Raw genomic sequence first — 15,473 nt, 5'->3', positions numbered from 1 at the left:
GAGTAAAAGGAGGATGGATGGGGAAAATAAATAGGGAGGGGTCAGCAAAACCACCAGAGGAAACTAACTATTCACAAACTTTTACCAAGCTTTGAATACAAGACTCCATGATGAACTGCCCTTCCTTACAGGTGAAGAAAAAGAAGAACTATAATCTCTCTACACTAGATGTCTCGAAATTCCTGATTAGATTAGGTCTAGGGAAAATTCTCTAAGGGAAGTGTCTGTGTGTGTGTGTGTGTGTGTGTGTGTGTGTGTGTGTGTGTGTGTGTGTGTCTGTGTGTCTGTGTTCTCCAAGGATCAGCCTAAGTATGGAAAAATCCACTGCAGGATACCCACAAGGTGATGAAATTTTTGGTTATCAAAACTCACAAAGACTGTTTAATATGGCAGACAAGGGCTGTAATCTGCATGTGGTAGAGGGATCCATACTGTAGAAATGTCAAGTCTCATAACAAGATAATTTGAGAGAAATGTTAATTAGTATCTGTGTCCATTCAGTGGCTGCCCATCCACTAGCAGATGGTAGGAACCACAGGCAAGCAAGTACCAGATTAGACTTGGAGTAATTCTCTGTAGCTGTTGACATGGCACCTCCTGGGAAACAGTTCTTTCCTTGGAGTATTTTGGGCAAGATATACCACACCAAGCAATAAAATAGCATATAATGTTTATTCAGGAGGCAGCAGAACTGACAATGATCAACCATAGTTAGACAGCAGACACAGCTTCAGGACAAGCATATGGACAGCCCAAGGCAAGAGTTCTCTTTGGCAATCTAAAGCTGGCACAGTTGTATGTGATGGGGATTGGTGCTGGGGGGGGGGGGGAGGAATCAGGGGATACAATGGTTGGAGGGTCTAAGGAGCATCCAGAATATATAAACTCTTTTGTATCTTGAGAGGCAGCATAGTGTAGCAAATGAAATACTATACAGGGTTCAGGTCTACTCTTGTTACTTAGCAGTATGACCATGATGCGGAGACAGCTAGATGGTATGGTAAATACAGTGCTGGTTTGGAGTCAGCATGAGTTCAAAGATACTAGTTATATAATCCTGGAGGAGCAAGTCACTTAATCTCCCTCCCTCAGCCTTAGTTTCGTTTTCTGTAAAATGGGGATAATAATATTCCCTACTTCACAGGATTGTGAGAATCAAATGACTTCTCTAAGCCTCAGACAGAGGATAAGCATACCTATAGTATTCTATAGTATAATAGGATAGTAATCTAGTGCCCACCTCAGAGGGCTGCTGTGAAGTTCAAGTGAATTACTATAAAGCTATTTGCAAGCATTAATTTTTTTTAGAAATGCCAGCCATTATTGAGTTTGTAGCCCTGTGAAGGCTACCCACAGGGGAGCAGTTATTGCTAGGCTGGACCAGATCCCCTTTGCAGAAGATACTGAGGAAGGCAGGAGAGGGAACTAATCAAGCTTTTTGAGAGCAAAGAGAACTTCCTGACTTAGGAGCAGAACAGGGGATCAGTCACTGAGTTGCAGCAGGGGCTCAAAAATTTCTTGCAAATATTCTGAACTTGGGAGAACTAGGTTGCTCAGCCTTTATCTGGAACCCTTTTTGGCTGGAGAACTGCCACCTTTGGTCATTGGCTCCTTATAGTCACTTCCACAGCTGCCCTTGGTTTTGATGTCAGAAGTTCCTGGCTTATAGCTGTATGTGCTTGAGGTTCCAAAGCCCACACTGAAGCCGGTACCTCCTGGTCCAGTGTTGGTGCTGCTGATGACCGCTGTGAAATGATATACATACCAAACTGATGCAGGGCAAAGAGAACAGAACCCAGAGAACAACATTTACAATAGCAACAATGCTGTAAAGAACTCTGATCAAGGAAATGATCAACCATTATTCCAAAAGATAGAGGATGAAGTACGCAACTCATCTTCTGAGGCATAAGTGATGGACTCAAGATGCAGAATATGACAGAGATTTCAGACATAGCCAATATGGTCATTTGATTTGCTGAACTATGCATATTTTATAGGAAAGGAAAGGAAAGGAAAGGAAAGGAAAGGAAAGGAAAGGAAAGGAAAGGAAAGGAAAGGAAAGGAAAGGAAAGGAAAGGAAAGGAAAGGAAAGGAAAGGAAAGGAAAGGAAAGGAAAGGAAAGGAAAGGAAAGGAAAGGAAAGGAAAGGAAAGGAAAGGAAAGGAAAGGAAAGGAAAGGAAAGGAAAGGAAAGGAAAGGAAAGGAAAGGAAAGGAAAGGAAAGGAAAGGAAGAAGGAAGATGGAAAAGTATATGATGGGAGAACCCTGATCTATGAGTCTGGAGAACCATGTTCTTCCCTTGACACTCACTGTATGACCATGGAAATTTTTCTTTCCTTGCTGGTACTAGGTTTTATACAAAATGAGAAGGCCCTTCTCTAAAGGGACCTTCCAGCTTTGACAATATGTGGTCCACTTGAGATCTTCCATCAATGACTGGAGGATCCCTTGTTAGGGATGCCATAAAGGGGGTTTTTATTTGGGTAGGACTTGAACTAGATCCCTCTGAGGTCCCTTCCAATTCTGAGATACTGCCATTCTGACATTTTAGAATTCTCCCTTCCATTGTTCTTCCTTGATTGCCACTCAAACCCAAGAGTAGTCTACATTGTTTCTTGGGCTTTTGCCTTTCCCTCCTCTCCAGATATCCTGATCCCCTGGCCTGTCCCAGAATGAGTGACCCCCATCTTCTTTAAAGGAGAGCTGAGGTCTGCATATACTTACAGATGCTCACGGAATTGGGATAGTCGCCAGACATCCTGCAGAGGGTGAAACACAATCAGTAAAGTGATCAATGGCAATTATTTTACTATCAATTATCCAGACACAGGGTGAGAATGCTAAGACAATTTATATAAAACATTTCCAGGTCATGTTAACATGTCCCAAACTCATAATATTCTCAGAGGGTGGTCAGGGGAGTGTGTAATAGTGAGGCATTAAGATTCAGTATAGGACAAGAATATTAGACCTGGAGTTCTAAGAACCTGGGTTCAGATAATCAACGCTACTGCTCAGGTTTGTATGAAAGACTGTGCATCAATTAAGCTCTCCCAACCTCCATCTCTTTCTTTGTAAAATGAAAAATGTAAGACTGACAACCTCTAAGAGTATTTTCTAGCTCTAAAACTGTGAAAACTCCCATTTTCCTTTTCACAATTCTTAGGGAAATAAGCCAGTATGGTATAATGGTAGAGTTTTGAATTTGGAATTAGAAGAAGACCTGACTTCTAGTTCTAGCTCTCTGTCAGTTACTAGATGATCTTAGGCAAGGCATTTGGTTGTTTCAGTTTCCCTATCTGCAAAATGAGAAGGTTGGACTAGATGATCCTTACAAGTGGTTTCAAATTCTAAAATTCAGCCTCCAAACTCATTCTCAGTCTGAGCTCCATTCAAGGCTCATTTTCAGTGCCACTGTCTGTACTAGATCATTCCTGATCCTCCCTAGTCCCAAATTACTTTTATTTCATTTTTATGTATCTCACATTTATTGATATAAGTACATATTTTTCCCTGATAGAATTTAATCTCCTTGAGGGCAAGGACTGCTTTTTGCCTATTTATACATTCCCAGTGCCCAACACAGAGTAGACCCTTAAATGCTTATTGATAGATTGATAGGCACGGATGCTGCAATCTACCTTTCCCAATTAGTTATAGATTTTTCCCCATCCTGAAGTCCACACAAACTAATCTTCTCACTGTTAATTACATACATTTAATCTTGTTTCTCTAAGACTTTTGCCTAGAATGCCTTCTCTCCTCTACTCTGCCTCTTAGAAATCCTAGTTTCCTTGAAATCTCAGCTAAAACTCCTGCATGATGCCCTTCTTGATCCCCCAGCTACTAGTTCCTCCCCTTCCCCTATTATATTTTGTATACACTTAAATGTACACTTGTTGTCTCCTATAGAATGTAAGTTCCTTGAGGGCAGAACTGATCACATTTTTTATCTTTGGATGCCTAGCACCTAGGCCCATACCCAGTTTTAATATATTTGCTGATTTATTTATAAATAAATTCTTGCTTTATTTTCTTGATGTAGACCATGACCAATTGTTAGCTTGTTCAAAAACAGTGATCCTCTCCCCCGCTCCTCACCTGCACTCCTCGCCCTCCAGTAGCTTCCTGTAAGTGGCAATCTCCATGTCCAGGGCTAGTTTGATGCTCATCAGCTCCTGGTAGTCCCGCATCAGACGGGCCAGCTCCTCCTTGCCACAGTGTAAGGCACCCTCCAACTCATCCATCTTGGCCCTAGCATCTTTCAGTGAGCAGTCACCCCGCTGCTCAGCATCTGCAATAGCTGTCTCCAAATTGGCACACTGAGGGATGTAGAACATAGATTCTAAAGTACTTTTAATTACTCAGGTAGTCTTGATGTTATAGAATCATCGATTTAAAATTAGAAATCATCTGATCCAGTAGTCTTATTTTACCAATGAGGAAACAGAGGACTCATATACATCTGAGCTTTAGATTTCCCCACCTGGGAGGAAATAATCTACTCAACATTACAGTAAACCCTTGGTTGGAACCAATCTGGCTAAGGATCAGAGAATGAGAACTCCACACATACTTTATCCCTTCCAGTCCTGAGGATTCCATCATTTCCTTCTTTTACTGAGGACCAGGGACCAGCCATATGCCCTCCCACTATACCCTCCCTGTGTGTAATATTGACCCTTTCCCTGACACCATCCAAAGGGCCTTTCTACCTCTTGCTAATGAATGGTTCAGAACATTTAACATCATTATTGCCAAGTAAAAGGCATAGCAGTCTATTGTCCTATGGCACCATTCATAATCCCTGTGTTTCTGAGTCATAGAAAATGTAGGCTGAAGCTCCCTTCCCTGATCTTCATTCCCACATACCCTATCCACATTAACCCCAAACCTGGCCTATCCAATCATCTAAATGGGAGCCCAGGAGAGGTCCAGCTTCTTTGAGCAGAACTGCCAAAGCAGGGGATTCCATTATATTGTTAACAAAACACCTTTCACATTACTTCTATACTCTTTGCAGAGGAATTAATTGATATGTGTGTATATATATATATATATATTTGTTTAATACTAAGATTGTTTTTATTTTTGTATCAGCACAGTGAGTTCATGATAGGCACTTAATAAATAATGCTACTTGAATTTAACTGAATTTTAGCTCAGATTCTCATTTATTTAGGAACCATGAAGACAATATTAAATACTCTGAGATCTTCAAAGTCACTACCTCAGTTTTCACGACAGATTTCTCTAAACGTGTATTTATGAAAATAGACTCAGGAGAATATGGAATGGAGGAACTCTCCAGCTAGATTGCAAATTTCTTGAAGTCAGGGGCTAGCTATCCACCACAACATCTTGGGTTATGCTGAACACATAACAGATTCTTAACAAATACTCACTGATGGACTTATCATCATAACTCACCTGTTTCTTTACACTCCCAATCTCTGAACGAAGTCTCTGGATCAGTCTATTGAGTTCTGAGATCTCAGCCTTGGTAAGTTTAAGATCATCACCATGCCGGCCAGCTGTGACTTGAAGTTCCTGGATCTGAGGGTGAGCAGCAAAGGCAAGGAACAGGGATGAGAATAAGGAATTATTTATAGAGATTAACTGATTAAACCAGATGATTAGGTTTCACATGCTCTTATAATATTGATAGAAGCAGAGTGTCAAGGTCTCAAGGACAAGTACACAGGGAAAGAGAGCCAATTAACTAAGACTCCCCCAGAGTCATCTGACTCTCTTACAATTCCTCCTTCCAACATCCTCAATTCTTCCCACAACTCAACTGTATTCCCTTCCTTATCAAAATAACATGGAAAAAAGAATTAGAACATCTGGGAATCATTCCAAGAAAACCAAATGGGATCAGAATGGCCATTTTTTCAACACAGATGTTAATTGGTCTAAATAAAGCAAGTTTCCTTTGCTATACCCATACCAAGATTCATATTGTCAAAGTAGAAAATACTTCAAGGGACCATCTCTTTATCCATTAATAACATATTTGTTGAATGGACCTGTGAACCTGACCCCGGGGGGGGGGGGATTCTGATTCTCAGCAGCTTCCAGGAAATAGAAATGCCTTCAATCTTCATTCACAATCAGAGGGGCAGCTGAGTGATGCAACAAATAGAGAGCACCATCCTGGAGTCAGGAGGACCTGAGTTCAAATCCAACCTCAGACTCTTAATAATTACCTAGCTGTGTGATCTTGGTAAATCACTTAACCCCATTGCCTTGCAAAACAAAACAAAACAAACATTCACAATCAGAATCAGGAATTTAAATTTACTTAAATTTACACTATTTCCAAGAGGGAGGAAAATACACTAGGAGAACTTTTGTGGAATTTGAGTTTCCTCTCCTTTCCCTTTCCTTGTTCCAGGGACTTGAAAAGTAGCCCCAAAGTGGATAGGAAATATATGACAAAATAATGTCAAGAGCCTAGCTAATCTGTAGAGTGAGTCATACCAGTCCTGGAGTACAAGTGATCTAAACAGAGGTAGAGGGCCTAACACCAGTGCAATTCTAAAAATTCTATCTGAGGCCACCATGCCAGTAAGAGAAACATTTTCTACTAGGAGAACCAGATGAAGTAGCTATGACCCATCTTAATATCAATGCAGAAGAAAGATCAAGACCAGGATCTGAGTCCTAGCTTTGTCATGTATTAGCTCTGTGACTTGGGGTAAGTCTTTTCAATCTCTTTGATCCTCAATTTCCTCAATTATTAAGTTAGGGATAATACATCTCTCAGAAGGTCATTTTAAGGATCATAAGAGATCTTTACACTCCCTCACCTTGCTCTGATAGAGTGCCTCAGCCTCAGTTTTGCTTCTCATAGCAGTGTCCTCATATTGGCTTTTGATCTCATCAATGATGCTGTTCAGGTCCAGGTCTCGATTATTGTCCATGGAGAGAATGACAGATGTGTCACTGATATGGGATTGGATCTCAGCAATCTCCTAGGCAACAGATAGGTGACAGTGAATTTAAGAGTACCTCTCTTTTCCTAAATAACCTCTTATATCCTGAATAATACAAATACTAAGGGTATACTAGGAAATGCTCAATAATCATCTCTCCAGAGAAAGAAATGTATTTATAATGATACACCTTCAAGTATTACCTGCATCATTAACATTTTCTCCATCACTAGTCTAGACAATCCACAAAGCAGACAGGTTCTGAGTTGTATTTGCCTGTTTCTGAGTTTTAACCTTGAAAATTTGACAATCACTTCTTGAGAGCTAGTTCAAGCTGACTGCAGCAATATCTCTGGGTCTCATTTTAATGAGTCTTGGTTAAAAGACCTGCATTTTAGGCTCAGCTCTGCCATTTTTTTAACCGCGATTGCTCGTCCCTTTATTTCTTAAAAAACTCTGTTTTCTCATCTGTAAAACTGAACTGAGGACAGGCACTATTTTCATGTTTCTTTGTATCCCCAGGGCTAAGCATGGTAGTAAGATCCTAATGAATATTTTTTTCTAAAATTTCCCTTTTAATTTAAATGAGTTCCAAAATCCTTTCAGCTCTAAGTTTTCAAGACTGTTGTCATTTCTATATTTCATATTGATAGTTTCTGAAGGTTAGAAAGCATGTGCCATTCACTTTTGACTGTTTCTAGTCTCATTTTGTACTCTCTCCAGGATATCTAGGAGGATTCTTAATATTTCTGCCTTTGTGGTGAATTGTCGTCCTTAACAAAAGACTATACTTAACAACCCATCTTCCTTCTCACTCCTCTCAGCTAATCCCTTTACCATGGCATCTGCTTTCTGGCCATTTCACCCAACTACTAGTCTTCTATATCCAGATCTAGGTGGCATCTGTGGGGCCACTGGTCTATTTGTTTTACTTGTGTGAAGGAAAGGATAGGAAATGATGCTTACCCCTTCATATAGGCACTTAAGGAATTTGATCTCATCAGTTAAGGAATCCACCTTGCTCTGGAGCTCTATTTTGTTCATATAGGCAGCATCCACATCCTGTGGAAACAATAAACCAGGGAAGAGTAATCTCTCCTTCCATGTTTACCTTCTTTCCCCTGATCCAAATTCCCCAGATGTAGGGGGTATCATGTTGGAGTCCTAACTTCAACATCGTATGGTAATGATTTCTGCCTCTTAAACCTAGCACCTTTACTAACAGGATATCTCTGTACCTTCCTTTCACTTTCCCCATACCTAAGGGGAAAAAGACTTAGAAACTCAGGACCACAAGTCTGCACAAGATCTAAGTGTGTCCAACCAAACATCTAAATTTTAAACCAGAAACATTTCAAGAATTAACTCCTTTCTAGACCCCATTCCTCATTCTGGACTTTCTCCACCATGGTATAGAAACCTCTATACCCTGGAAGATTATTCCATTCCTGGACTTCATACATTGGAAGTATTCTCCTTGCCAATGACTTCTCCTTCAAGTGACTGCTTCCTCCCTGAAGCTTCATTTTAAGGAGGGTACTCAGCTCAGACATGTCTTCATTCCTCTCTATACTGCATTTCTGACTCTCCTAGACTCCCCTTTCAAAGTCTCTAGTAACTTAATCCCTTCTTTTAGGTGTTGTTTACACACACACAAATTCATACACATGCACACATACATACATTATTATAATGTAAGCCTTTTGAAGGTAGGGAATTATCTTTTGGCTTATATTGATATTTCCAGAATTTAGCATGGAGTCTTATACATAATTAATAAATATCTCTTGAGTTGACTTAACTCAAGATGATTAAATTAAGAAAAAATACTTGAGAGTAATGGACATAAGGAATATGTAGCCAAAATATCAGTCAGGGTCCAAGGGATAAAATGACCCAGATCCTACCTCAACTACTCCCTACCTATGTGACCCTAGGCAAGTGATTCACACTCTCTCAACCTATTTCCTTTCCTGTAAATGGTTGTGAGGAACTAGTGTGATAATATAGGAAAAGAGCTTCAAACCTGAAGGTCATGTGCTAGTGCTTGCATCTATTCCTACAAAGTCACCAAATTTTACTGTTTGCCTGGAGTGAAGAGGCCAGTGATCAGTAAACCTTTTGTTCCCCACCCCACCAAGGACTACTCTCACTTTGTTTCCCTTCTTTGACCCCACAGCCACCACCATCTCACCTTCTTGAGTACCACGAACTCATTCTCAGCTGCTGTTCGTTTATTAATCTCCACCTCATACCTATATGGGATAAAAGATAAGAGACTGAAAATCAGATTCATAAAGAAAATAAAGAAAGACACTTAGGCAGGCATGGAGGCTCTAAAATTGAACAACATTTTAGTTTATGCCCAATGAGGATGAAGATGGATGACACACATATAGTCTTCTCTAATGAAAGTTCCTCTTCTTCTGAACTTTGTTCAAAATAATGACTATATTTACATAGTAGTTAGTAGGTTACAAAATTTTTATCTTGTCATCTGTCATTTAATAACTGCATACACAAGACTTCTGAAGTATGCAAGGCAGGTATTATCATCCCCATTTTATGGATGTGGAAACTGAGGCTTAGAGAAATAGTGACTTGTCCAAAGTCACAACTAGTAAATGGAACCGTTGACACTCAGATCCAGGTCTCAACTGATTTCATAATATAGAACTTTCTACTAAAATAGTTGTTGCTGTTGCTCATTCATTCAGTCTGACTCTTCCTGACCCCTGTGGTCCATAGTATATTAGGTTCTTCTATCTTCCATTATCTTCTAAAGCCTGTCAAAACTCATGTTGTTGTTTCCATCATGCTATCTATTCATCTCGTCCTCTACATTCCCCTTCTTTTGCTTTCAATCTTTCCCAATATCAGAATCCTTTCTCATTATGTGGCTAAAGTAGTTAAGCTTCAACTTCAGTATTCTGAATTAATCACTAAAATAAATCCCATTTCAAAACTACACTTGACTCTAATTGCCTTCTTTCCTTTACATTCCTTCACCACTGGGGTAATCAGCTCACCCTCTTTTCCTTTGTGTAGCTTTATATATTATTTCTAATTAGTTTTAAGTCTTTGATAAGTGCCCCATTTCCCCCACTCCCCCCACCAAAACCAACCATATCAACAATAAGACCTCCACTCCCTAAGTTGAGAGAACAAATCTCCTTCCTACCTTTGTTCCTATTTCTTGGGGAAAACCAGCTGTTTACTTAGAAATCACTCAAATGGGAAAGTAAGTATCCAGTTCCTAGAAGTTCTAGGCCTTAGAAACTATGCCTAGGGGCATGATATCCTGAAAACTGGTCTGCTTTACTGGTTCAGTTTGATAGGAGAAACAACCCACTTCCTAATTTAGATTTGGATTTTCTCCCCAATGTTGGAAACCAAAGTTACAGACAAGTACTTGTGAATTGGAAGGACTAAACTCTTCATTCCATTGGCATAGAGAACTCCTTGATGAAGAGACTCTTTGCCAATACAGGTTGTTCTGCAGCTTGTGGTCTTGGAGAATTGTATAGGTTAAGTGACTTGCCCAAGGCTGGCCACTCTCCTATGTGTCAGAGACACAATTTGGGCCCATCTTCCTGATTCTGATGCTGGGCTCTCTGTTCATTAAACTATAAAGAGTGCATTAATCCAAAAAGATTTCTTCTAGCAAAGAATTTTGGTCCTGATGCAGAAATTGTAGAGAAGCATGTGATTAAACTCTCCAAGAAAGTCAAGGAACCAGAGAAGGAATCTTTGTGATAGGAATGAACAATATCATTTTTCAGAACAGCCAAAGAAAAGCAAAACTGCCTACTCTCTTTCCTCTCTTTCTCTTTTTTGTCTCTTTGTCTTTTTCTCCCTTTTTCTGTGTCTCTGTGTCTCTTTCTGTCTCTCTATCTCTGTTTCTCTCTGGGTCTTTCTGTCTCTGTCTATCTCTCTCTGTCTCTGTTGTCTCTATCTCTGTCTCTCTCTGTCTCAGCTTCTGTCTCTCTGTGTATGTCTATGTCCATCTGTATCTCTGTCTGTCTGTTTTTCTTTGTCTCTGTCTCTGTTTCTGTGTATCTGTCTGCCTCTGTGACTATCTGTATATGACTATCTCTGTGTCTCTCTGTCTTTCTTTGTCTCTGTTTCTGTGTGTCTGTCTGCTCTGTCTTTATCTGTCTCACCTCTCTATTTTTTTGTCTTTCTCCCTTTCCTCTCTCTGCCTCTTCTCTCTGTCTCCCTCGTTCTGCCTGTCTGTGTTTCTCTTTGTTTCTGTGTGTGTCTCTGAGTCTCCCTTTTCTCTCACTGTCTATCTGTCTGTCTGTCTATGTCTCTATCTATTTGATTCACACATTCTCTGAAAGACTGTAGACTGGAGAAAGGAAAGGGAAGAGATAGTGACAGTACCAACAAAGGATTAATATTAACATCAAATCTTTAAATGTGAGCAAAGAATTGAAATTTTTATTTTCCAGAAATAAAATTCATATCTTTGTGCTCTGCTTGCCTCTTCTTTTTAAAAATTTTAGTTATTGTTTTTAATTTATGAAACAAAACAAGAATTTCTATAACATAATAGAATAAAAATATATGATTGCACATGAAACTGAAAATCAGTTATGTACAACTGGCTATTCTTACCTCTTCTTGAAGTCTTCCACCAGATCCTGCATGTTCCTAAGCTCAGAGTCCAGCCTTACCCTGTCCCCTGACAGGGCCTCCACCTGCCTCCTCAGGGTGCTGGCATAACTCTCATAAACAGGCTCTAGATTTCTCTTGCAGTTGCTCAGGTCCAGCTGCTGCAAAAGGTTCCACTTGGTCTCGAGCACCTGGTTTTGTTGCTCCAAAAAGCGTACCTAGAACCCCATGAAGTTAACAATTAGAACCCCAAACTTGGGTTAGATGACTTTTGAGGTATTTTCCAGCTCTAAGAATATTGTAGTGATACTAAAATTCTTTGACTTCTGCTTTGGGAAGGTAGGCTATAAATCAGAGTCAAGTGATGAAGATCATGGCCATTGCTTTTTTTTTGTTTGTTTGTTTTTGCAAGGCAAATGGGGTTAAGTGGCTTGCCCAAGGCCACACAGCTAGGCAATTACCAAGTGTCTCAGATCGGATTTGAACCCAGGTACTCCTGACTCCAGGGCCGGTGCTCTATCCACTATGCCACCCAGCTGCCCCATCATAGCCATTGTTAGTTAGAGACTAGTTATAGTTGTTGAGGTCATCAAGAAGAAAAAAATAACAAATCCAGCTATAATCCCAGAGGAAACAAGTGAATAGGATTCAGAAATTCAAAGAGTTATTCCCTCTTTATGGAGGTGAGGTGGGGAAGCTAGTACTACCCATTTCCTGACAGAGATGATGGACTCAAGATACAGAATTAGACACAAAGTTTTTGTTATGGCCAATGTGAGAATGTGTATGTGTGTGTGTGTGTGTGTGTGTGTGTGTGTGTGTGTGTGTGTTACCATGGCCTTGTCTTCCTTTTTTCCTCAGTGGGGAGAACAGGAGATGGGGGGGGGGGAATACCTATTCATTGAAAAGAATCTTTAATTACTTTAAATAAATTGTTTTAAAAATATAAAAAGGATAGAAAAATTCAGTCACTGCCTTTGAGGAGATTAATTATAGGCTATTTTCTCAGTCTTTACTGGGATTCAATAGTTTTCCTCTTATTTCATTAATTCTCCCTTCCACTCTTCTCCTAATTCATTCCCCAATTTTTCTGTGACTCCACAATTCAGACTCGAGTCAGAAAAATATGTACTCTTTTCTCTTCCTAAAATTCCTCTTTCCCACTTTTGAGACTTCACATGGGCCAGTCCCTTTTACCTGACTTGTCTTCCAATCTAAAGTAACTCTGTACCATACTCAACCCTTCCTCACCTCCACTAGGAAGCCTTCCTAGATTAATTCCCTCACGGTATATGCCAAGTTCTTCTGCATTGTCCCAGCTCTGATTTCTAGAGTTATGCATATCTCTTCTATCTCTATTCTTGTTTATCTTTAGGTTGCCTGGATACACTGGACATCATTTAATTTTTTCACTGAACTTATTTTTAGTTATTTAATATATTTTACTTCCCCAAATTACACATTAAAATAATTTTAAATATTTTTAACACTTCAAATTCCCAATTCTATCCTTCCTTCCATATATCCCTAAAAGGGTAAGCAACCAGATAGATATAGGTTATGCATGTGCAATTGTGTTGCATATTTGCATACTTAGCAACAGCTCTCAAGGTGTGGTCCAAGGACCCCTAGAGGTCCTGAAACCCTTTAAAGGGGTCTGTGAGGCTAAAAGATTTCATAGATTTTAATTTTTAATTTAATAAACCCATATAACCCATATAATGAAAAGCTCATTGTATATTGGGCAAAAGAGAGGGTTCAACAATTTTTAGGAGAGTAAAAGGATCCTCAGATCAAAAAATATGGCAATCATTGAAGTCCAAGAACCACTAGATTCCATTGCTTATCTTCAATCTAATATTTATATAGCTTGTTTGAGCATAAACATTTATTTGTATATTGCCTCTCCCATTAGATTGTGAACTCCTCAAGAGCCATCTTTTAACTTTCTTTTTATCTCAGTGTTTAGTGTCTGGCATATATTAGTTGTTTAATAAAAAGTTTATTACCTGCCTGACTGGCTCAAATTCCAGCTCTGCTACTTGACTTTGACAAGTCATTTCCTTTTTTTGGGGATTCTCAGTTTCCTCATTTGTTAAATGAGAAGTTGAGCTGGAAGATGTCTGGAGATCCTTCCCTAGAGTTTTCAATCTTCCAGTTTCTCATTAGATTGAAAGCTCCCCAAAGGCAGAAATAGAGGCTACTCCTCTTTCTGAATGCCCCCCCCCAATGCCCTCCAGTGCTCAAGATGGAGCTCTGCCTAAAGAAAGGAGGAAGGATTTCCACGATAATACAGAAAAGTTAGGTCAACCCACCTTGTCGATGAAAGAGGCAAATTTGTTGTTGAGTGCCTTGATCTGCTCGCGTTCCTGTGTCCTTACTTTTTGAATCTCAGGATCCAGCTCCACATTGAGTGGGGCCAGGAGACTTTTGTTGATGGTTACTTGGGGGATGCCTCCTGGTGGACACATTGATGGGCACACAGGTCCCAGTCCAGCATTTCCAAAAATCGTTCCCACAAATCCACCCACTCTACCTCCCCCAAAACCAGATCCATGCCCGAGGGCATAGCTCCCAGTCCGGGATGCTCCTGTGGTGGCACTCATAGAAATGCGACGATTTCCACACAGACTGTATAGACTCTTGCTGCCAAAGGCTGCAGCCCCTATTCCCTTCACCCCACCTCGGAAGGAGGTTGAACTGCTGCTAAGCCGACTTGAAATGATAGCTGAGCAACCACTGAAGCCAACACGGTCCCCATTGGGGTAGTGATTGAACTGGCGACTCATGACAGCCAGGCAAAGATAGCAGCAGATAGAAACAAAGTGGTGGGACCAAGAGGTGCGGCTCAGTTGATCTACCCCAATAGCCTCTCCTCTTATATACCCTGGACAGTTGGGATAGGAGACAATGAAATCAGCTTAATTTATGGGTCAGGAATATCTTTCAGGTCACTCTGGACTATTTTGTAAATTACCTCTTTGGTTCTCCATTTTGTAAATTATCTATCACCCTGTCTCATAGATTTTTGTCTCTTCTGCCCTGGACTCTGATGAATCACCTATAAAATGACCAAGAACACAGAAATTGCTTTGCTTACATGTTGTATTATAATAATTTGGGGTTATCTTATTCATGTTGCTCTCCAATTACTGGGGTTATCAACTCCTAGATCTCTAAAGTAGACTCCCAGATAGTCTCACCCCCTCATTGGTTTGGGGCTGTGGGTTGGGTTGATGTTGGGGCCAATTCTGGGTCAGAAATGGAATGAGTATTATTGGGTACCATTTATGAAAATGCCCTTCTTACCTTCCACTGATTACAGGCACTAACCAAAATTCTTCCCTTTCTACTCCCTTCATCTTTCCTGTGCTGGTTGCTGAGAAAAAAACTAAAGGAAAGAAACTACATGGGCCCTTCCTTGGGGACCTCAGAGTCTAAAAGAAGAACTGTGACACATACCCAGGACACAAAAAAATTTTAAAGATAGTAATAGGAAAAACCAGTCAAGGGCATTACTACTCCCTGAGACAGAAGAAGGGGAAATAGCTATAAAGAGTGCAGAAGAAAAGCAGGAGAATGGAGGAAATGATAATGTTGAAAGAAGGTTGTCCTAGGTAAAAAGTTTTTGTGCCATCTCCTGAGACAACTTAGGGCAGGGATTGTTTATATACATATATATATATATATATGTATATATATATATATATATATGTATACACATACATATATATATATATATATATATATATACATATATATATATATATATATATCCTAGACCCTTCTGAAAATCTGGTCAAGCCTTGGAACCCTCCTTAGATAAATATTTTTATTTAACAATTGAAGAAAATCCCTCTGAAATCTATACATGACCACCTTGTAGGTCTGTGGACCCTAGGTTATGAATTCATAA

The 15,473-nt window shown here is 39.9% G+C and overlaps 1 protein-coding gene across 2 annotated transcripts; it reads right to left on the bottom strand.

Moving 5' to 3' along the window:
• Nucleotides 1-1,456: 1,456 nt before the first annotated feature.
• LOC141511624 (keratin, type II cytoskeletal 72-like) lies at nt 1,457-14,346 on the bottom strand. Of its 2 annotated transcripts, XM_074220742.1 has the most exons (9): nt 13,873-14,346; nt 11,561-11,775; nt 9,135-9,195; nt 7,907-8,002; nt 6,815-6,979; nt 5,433-5,558; nt 4,104-4,324; nt 2,727-2,761; nt 1,457-1,745 (listed from the first exon to the last, which is right to left on the bottom strand). In XM_074220742.1, exons 1-9 carry the CDS (start codon nt 14,344-14,346, stop codon nt 1,561-1,563), a joined length of 1,578 nt encoding a protein of 525 aa, XP_074076843.1. In that variant the 3' UTR covers nt 1,457-1,560. The 2 variants fall into 2 exon arrangements, with proteins under 2 accessions (XP_074076843.1, XP_074076844.1); XM_074220743.1 differs by lacking the exon at nt 5,433-5,558.
• Nucleotides 14,347-15,473: the final 1,127 nt, after the last annotated feature.

This window comes from Macrotis lagotis, chromosome 2 (assembly GCF_037893015.1).
Source record: "Macrotis lagotis isolate mMagLag1 chromosome 2, bilby.v1.9.chrom.fasta, whole genome shotgun sequence".
Taxonomy (NCBI): Eukaryota; Metazoa; Chordata; class Mammalia; order Peramelemorphia; family Peramelidae; genus Macrotis; species Macrotis lagotis.
The sequence above is the reverse complement of the archived record's forward strand: the minus strand, read 5'-3'. Positions and strand labels throughout refer to the sequence as shown.

Coding starts and splice junctions, on each gene's coding strand:
- LOC141511624 (XM_074220742.1), bottom strand. CDS start 14,346: ATGAGTCGCCAGTTCAATCACTACCCCAATGGGGACCGTGTTGGCTTC. Junction 6,980..7,906: donor TTAAGTGCCTATATGAAGGG/GTAAGCATCATT, acceptor TCTGTTGCCTAG/GAGATTGCTGAGATCCAATC. Junction 5,559..6,814: donor AGGCACTCTATCAGAGCAAG/GTGAGGGAGTGT, acceptor GCTCACCCTCAG/ATCCAGGAACTTCAAGTCAC.